At 41.7% G+C, this 7,449-nt stretch overlaps 1 protein-coding gene across 3 annotated transcripts in view; it reads left to right on the top strand.

Moving 5' to 3' along the window:
* The window catches only part of SLC22A3 (solute carrier family 22 member 3), a 29,761-nt gene extending 22,312 nt beyond the window's left edge, over positions 1-7,449 (top strand). For 2 of the 3 annotated variants that reach the window (XM_071549405.1, XM_071549407.1), the window contains 4 exons: positions 1,529-1,637; positions 1,875-1,987; positions 2,890-2,989; positions 3,712-7,449. In XM_071549405.1, coding sequence (XP_071405506.1) covers positions 1,529-1,637; positions 1,875-1,987; positions 2,890-2,989; positions 3,712-3,799 — 410 coding nt within the window. In that variant the 3' untranslated portion in view covers positions 3,800-7,449. The remainder of the gene's footprint in view (positions 1-1,528; positions 1,638-1,874; positions 1,988-2,889; positions 2,990-3,711) is intronic. The other variant, XM_071549406.1, reaches the window with a different exon arrangement.

The following is a 7,449-nucleotide window of genomic DNA, read 5'->3' on the forward strand; positions in this document are numbered from 1 at the left end:
AGCAAAGAGGGGCACTGGGGAATTACTCCTGCAGGACAACTTCCTCCAGCACCTTCCTGTATTTTGGACCATATCATATGCTGAACATGGAGCATCAGGTCTGATGTTAGAGGAGGAGTATCATATGGGGGTAATACAGCCTGAGTGAGAGGCAGAAAGCAATGGCCCATGGCCAGCAGCATGCTGCCACCAGCCTTCTCCCAGTACTGGTGAAGTGCTGAGGAGAGGACAATCTGGGATTAAGATACCTGCAGATGGGACACCTGACGTCCAAGTCCTGCTTTCAAGAAAAGTCTGTTTATACAGAGGGAAAAAGCTGAACCAGCAGCTTGTGAGAGGCACATCACACTGGGGTGCTCACACAGTTCGAGTCCCTTGGCAGAGGGAGGAGCCACATGGACATCACCCTCACCAGGGGTTCTGATGGATTGAGGGGGTGCCAGGAAGACAACATGGATTTGTTTTGTTCTTTCCAGCCTTTGCTTTTCTTACACATATTTTGTAAACAAAATTTTTCAGGGAAAAGGCAGTGTCTCACAACAGGGAATGAAATTTTATGGGGGTTTGTTTAGTTGTTTTGGAAGGGAAATAAACCCAAGTGTCTCATTTTTCCTTCAGATCAAATTGAAATGTTTTCTTGTCCTTCCTGTTGAAGTTTTGAGAAAACACATTTTCTGCCAGCACTCTCTCCAGTGGCAGAGCTCCCTGTCATGCCAGGTTCAGGCTTGTTTTACTTGCCTCCCCTTAGGCCTAGTTGTGGTTAGACCATGCCCACCAGAGCTTGAGTGGAGCCAGAAGAGATGGGCAGAGCCAACGGGGCAGCATCAGGTCCCTGTGCTAGTCGTGTCATGTACAAGGACAAGCACCAGGGAAAGGAAGGGGAGGATGGCCAGGAGCAGCATTATTAGGAGTGTGTCTAATGTGCACTGGCTAGACAAATTACAAAGTGTAGGTGATCTGGTCTAGGAAGAACTACTTTACAACAGTATCCCTGGAGGTTGTTAAAAGATGTGTAGATGTGGCACTTAGGGACATGGTTTAGGGTGGATTTGGCAGTGCTTGATTAACGCTTGGACTCAATGGTCTTGAAGGCCTTTTCCAACCTAAAGGATTCTAGGATTCTATGAACTTTTAGAGGGAGCTTCCTTGTGGTCAGAAGGCTTTGGGAGGGGACTTAATAGTTTTTATTACATCATAATATCCCTATATGACTAAATGCTCCTTTCCAGAGCACAATTTGGACATGGTGATGGAAACTTATGACGTTCATTCTCCCACCCATGATGTTATGCCCCACCAGCATTTTGAATCAATCAACTCAAGTGATTTCTAATTCTCCAAAGCAGTCTCATGAAACACTCAAAAGCAATAAGTGCCAGTATAGATTGATATCTGCAGCAGTGGCCATTCAATTTGATTTGTACTGATCCAGTGTTCTGTGGTATAACTTCTGCTGACAGAGCCTTTCAGAAACACTCTGCTGGTGTGGCAAAGCACACTTCACTAGAGTTTCTTTTTGAATGAACAGATATCCCATGGCTCAAGACAACAGTTGCCACGCTGGGAAGGCTGAGCATCACAATAGCTTTTGAAGTCGTCTATCTAGTGAACAGTGAATTGTACCCTACAACAGTGAGGTAAGTAAAAAGCTCACAGAAATCTTTCAAGTTTTCCTTCTGCTTTTCTGTATTACCTGTTTCACAGCTGTTTAATTAAACTTGATTTTCCCCAGAGTTTCCCAGCTCCATAGCCACTACTCAATGTGGATGGCGTATGCTGATGAGATAAATTTGGAGCTAAGTCTACTTCTTAAACTTCTGGTTAATCTGTTTAGTAGCACCTCTCTGAAATCTGGTACATTTTTTCTTTTGCAGAAACTTTGGTGTTTCCCTGTGCTCAAGTCTGTGTGACCTAGGTGGTATCATAGCCCCATTCCTGCTTTTCCGATTAGCAGCCATTTGGTTGGAGCTACCTCTAATTATTTTCAGTAAGATTTGATTCAAAATGTACTTTTTGTTGAATATCCTCCTCTAACAGAGCTTTTATTTTGGGGCAAAAGTAGTGTGCAGCCTCATCTGCCCCTTAGAGCAGCATCTCTCAGCCTTCATGCCTAGAGCAAGAGGCTGAATGTCAAATGGGTGAAATGTGTGTGATTTCAACCACAGTCTGGAAGAGTTCAGGTCTGCTTAGATAATTTTGCTGGAGAAGCAGAAAAGAAACTATGTGAGGTGCTTTAAGACTGAGAAACCTTGTAGCTAGGTTCTGTAATTGCAGAGAAGTAAGCTTAGGCTGTCAGGAGCAGAGGTTGATGACCTTTAGAAGATATTTAGTTTGATTTTTTTGATATGCACTGTTATGATTATGATTGTTGTATTATCTATAACTTTGTATTCCTGTCAAATTCATTGCCTCAGTTGCATTTTGGAAAAAAAAAAAGAGTCCCCGTGGATAATTCTATGGGAAAAAAAAAAAAAGAAAAGAAAAAAAATTAGTTATTTCCAACAAGGACATAGGAGTCTGTGACTAAATCAGACTTCTAGGAGTTAGATGTGACCAAGAAAAATTAAAATTGATAGGATAGGCTAAGAAAGGAAATGGATACTAATGACAACTTTAGCTGAAAACAAAATTGTAAAGACAGGTTTTTGACTTCTGAAATCTCCCTTTATGGAGATCAGCCTGCCCTATGAACTCCTAGACCTCAAATTATTTTGTAATTAGTCAAATTAATGTGGCATAAAGGTGTTTGATTCGAATAGGTTAATCAGAAACCAACTCACTTAAAAAATCTCATTTCAAACTTAATAAACTTTTCTCAGTAGATAAAAGCTGAAAATAAAAACGTAAAAATTTTCTTATTGCTTTTGTATTTTTGAATGTCCATTTTAGGTATTCTGGCAGTTGTCTGTGGGGTTCTAGTATTGCTTTTGCCAGAGACGAAGGGAATCTCATTACCAGAGACAGTGGAGGATGTGGAACAGCTTTCGAGGTATGAGGTGTATTTTCTTACTTCTGCTTGGGTGAGGTCTTCTGAGGGTGTTCTCCTCCAGCTTTACCAACTATCAAAAATTATTGATGTTTCCAAGTGTCAAAGTAAATTCCCTAGTCAGGTTGAAGTTATGAGCTATTGAGTTTCTTCAACAGAAACTTGAACTTTTCAGTACCACTTAGCAAAGTTGTTAAAAAAATGTGTGGGGAAAAAATCTGTATTTTTCTCATAGAGACACAAAGTTGTCCTATGCATCTCTGGAAGCAGAAAGTTAAGTATGCAAGAGAGATACTGCAAAGCATAACCTGCAACTCTCTGCTCAAGAAAACCAACCATTACCTCAATCAAAACATCCTATGAAGAAGGGCCCTTTTTTATGGAAGCAATTCCACAATTTGTGAAGCCATTGAAAAGTCATGTATGAAATGGATTTATAGCAGAAGAGTAGTAAGCACAACTTTCCTATTCCTGGCATAGAGCAAGCCAAACTCTTCACTGCACTGCAAACAGGCAGGGAACATTTACAACTTGGCTAAATATTTTGAGGATCTAGTGCTATATATTAATGTTTCAAGCAGAGACTTTGAATATTACATCAACAACTTTTGCCTGATTCAAGGTGCAAACTAAAGAAAAGGAACTTTTCTATGCAAAAATAAATTTTTTCAATACTGCAGCTTGGACTACAACTGGAACTATGTATTTTCCCATTTCTTTTACAGTTATACTCCTCTCCCCTTCTGTTTCTTCAGTCATTTTGGAAAATGTGGCAAGAAACGGAGACACCAGGACACGAACTCTTATATTTGAACTTTGAAGGACAGCACTGAGCAAAGAACTGTGTTCCCATAGCAGGAATTTGTTCTCCACCTGCCACCACTTAAAATTTGCTGCAGAATATGGATTAAACTTCATATTCTTCTTCTAAGCATAAGGACATTTAAAACAGTGTATTTTTCTATGAATATGAAATAAATGCTTTTCTGAATATGCTGTTTGCAAGAAGGCTCAGGAAGAAGGGTAGTAATCAGAGTGGCTTTCTCTGGTTGGGAGGGATGGGAATCAGCAGTGTGCATCAGGAGAACTCTCTGGTCTGATCGTCATCCACAGAGGTCCAAAAGCCCTGCCTCTCCACTTATTCAAGGGCTTTTGGAATTGTGGCAGCCATCCTCCTCACCTTTGCAGGGCTTTATGTAGGTGCCATATCCTGCACAGGGCATTAACTCTGCAGGTCAGATTGTCCTGCTGCTCATTAATGCCTTCCACCAGACCCACCTGAGGTTCATGTGACACCCCATTGTCCTGTCCCCTGGCCAGTGACCCCCATATCTCTGAGGGAAGGGCTTCTGCTTACTCTCCCTCGTTTGTTGCTTTTCCAGGCCCCTTTTTCAAGAGCATGCTGATTTTTTCCTTTCCAAATCATGCTCTCTGCCCATCCCTATAAACCAAATTCCTCCACCCTCACTACTGCTGTGGTGGCCTGAAATTTCTATCTTCTGTTCATTATTATTATTTGCCCTCTTTCTGTCTTGGAAATAAAGTTTTTGGGTTGTTGACAGGGATCTTAAGCTGTTTTGGAAAGATGGACAGGGATGAGACAGGAGTTTTGGTTATTGAGGGAAGTGTTAACTGATCCTGGCTGTTTGAAGCTGAGCAGAATACCTTGACTCTTGCTCTACAAGCCAATACCAGGGACAGACTGCCTTCCCGTTCTGCCACTGACTGGTAAACAATATACTCCTTACAGGGATGGACTTGAAAAGCTGTGTTGCCAGCAGAGAAAAAAATAAACAATTGAAAGTCAGTGAGGTCTTGTAAAGGGCCTTGTAAGCTCAGAAAATAACATATTGGGCATAAGCAAATATAGGAATAAGTTTTGGAGGTTCATACCATAAATGAGAAGAACTATATTTCAGTCAGTGAAACTAAATGACTGCTGCTCCAGTCTCACCATCCTAAAAGCATATACAGGCAGGTGCCTGCCCAAGAGGATTTTCTGTGGTGAGGAATATACTCTGCATTCCAACAGTTCCCAACCCTTCCTACACCTTCTCAGGAACTGCCCTTATCATCAGCCTTGCTGGAGGAAAATAGGACCTTTAACACTAATCTCAGCCTAATGTTTGCACAATTTAGGCAGTTAGTGATAAAGGCCTGTGTTTCAAGGCTGTTTCTAACTTCCTCTGAGGCATAGTAAAGGTCAATGGGATGCTTAGTAAAAGTAAGCAGTGACTGAGAAATACATAATTAAACAAGCACCTCACAATATATCTGGCTAATGTAGAAGACAAGCCAAAACTGGGGCTACTGCTACAGGGAAAAAACTTCTACACCAACACAATCTTCTGTAGGTAGCCAAAGGCAATGTACCAAGGCTGCCTGGCAGAGACCAGCACTGAACTGGAAGCTGTGGGCTCTGTGCTGAGTCTCACTGTAGGGTACAGAGTGCAGCATCCAAATGCAGAACTCAGCCCTGCCTTTTCTGCACCCAGCCAGCTGACACCACAGTCATGGCCCTCAGAGAGTCAGGGTGAAGCAATCAGATGTGATGTGTTTATTTTCTAAAAATTCATTTTGTAAAAGACAGCACAAAAAAACCTGTGTGTGTGTTTTGACTGCTAAAATGATAGTAGTTAGTGACTTCAGGTGAAGTTTGTATTTGGTAATTGTCCCTTGACAGGGGGATTTTGTAAGTTAAAAAATCCTCCCATCTCTATGAGCATTTGTGTTGTGGTTAAGCTCTTGTGGGTGAGAGAAGACAGATGAGGTTGTGGAAGCACAGAGGCAGCTTCAACAAGGGGGAACCCCAGAAGAAACCAATTGCATGGAGGTGCATGCATGTGGGTATGCAGATCACTGGACAGGACACCGGTTTAAAAAAAAGTTATTCTAAATTTGCATGTGCCTCAAACCATATGGCACATCAGTGTTCTCCTCAGCTGCATGGGTTGACACTACAATGGCTGTTGTGACCCAACTCAGTGAGAGGCTCTTCAAGTAGGGACCAAACTGTCAGCTACAGTTGTCTTGTATGTGTGTACTTTGGAGACTCATGGAGAGGTGCGGGGTACCCAGCAGAGCACAAGGGATCACCTTGCCATCACCAAAGGCACATGAACAACATGATCACAGAAACCCAGAAGCTGTGTTCTGTTCTTCCCAACAGCAAAGAAGTTCCTCAGTCCAGCAAACAGATGAATGTGTTGTTTGGTTCAAATATGCTACTGCCACCAAATATGTTGGATTTCTTCATGAAGTCTGTGCAAATAGTGATAAATGGCAAATTTTATTTCTGCCGACACTCTTGCAGAAGGAAAAGATCAGTGGGCACTCTTTGAAAGGTTATGACGTGGGACTTCTGTAGCTGTGGCATTTCTAGCCAGTTTGGCAAGGACAGTAAGGCCAGTGATTTCTCTGTCTACAAGTCAGAGAGTTAACCAGGTGTTAACCATGCCTTCAAGAGTTCACATCTGAGAGCTTAACCAAGCTGCAACACAGAATTTCTGTTGTCAGGGAAGTAGTGTACAGATTTCTTGGCTGGCTTAATGATCAGAATTAATTTATATGGAAAATACACAAGAAGGTATTTGTGTACAGTGAATCCTTCAGACCATATAGGTGGGTGGGGCATGTTTTTCAGAGCTGTTGCTGCTCAGGAAGCATTGCCCTGAGAAGATTTCATCTCCCAGAATCAGACTCCAGATGTAGTTCAGACTCCAGATGTAGAAGCTTCAAAAATCACCCTAACACTTGATTATGCTTTATAATGTCCCTTTCAGACTATGGGGAGGAAAAAAAAGGAGATGCTTCTAGGATTCCTGTTGTATGTACATGCCTACAAAAAATAAAGACAATGTAAAAATGACATGTAGCTTGGCATGCCTGGGAGTGGACCTCTGCAGTGCAGAAAATGGACAAGACAAATCCCACCTCAGGAGGTAGCTGTGTTACTTGGAACACACTCAACACACCGTGGGGGTGCAGAAAGGATCCCATGCAGAACCAGGAGTCTCCAGATGCCTGTTGCGTGCTCCCTGGCTGATATGCAAGGGGTGCAGGGTGAGAACAAAGTTCATAGCTAGGGCATGTTTAACTTTGACGCATATGAGTCAAGCTTTCCCTGGAAAGCATTTCTAAAGGTTTAAGCTTTCATTTCATATAACCACAGATATGTGTGTGTGATTTTCTTTTAGAGAAGAAAAATGTAGGTCTAACAGTTAGGTAGTTAGATAAAGTTATACAATGAAACAAGTGGGTACTATGGACAGCCCAGTTCTGTAATATGTTAGATGCATTGTCATTACTTGTGGTAATGATTGACAGTTATTTCTCTGTCTTTAGTATGGGCTAACTTTTGAGTCAGGCTATTTTTTGTTCACTGCTTTATATCTTTGATGCAACATTTGTACTTTTGCTGATTAGATTTCCATGTGAATAAAAATATGAAAATATGAAAGAAA

This window comes from Pithys albifrons, chromosome 2 (assembly GCF_047495875.1).
Source record: "Pithys albifrons albifrons isolate INPA30051 chromosome 2, PitAlb_v1, whole genome shotgun sequence".
Taxonomy (NCBI): domain Eukaryota; kingdom Metazoa; phylum Chordata; class Aves; order Passeriformes; family Thamnophilidae; genus Pithys; species Pithys albifrons.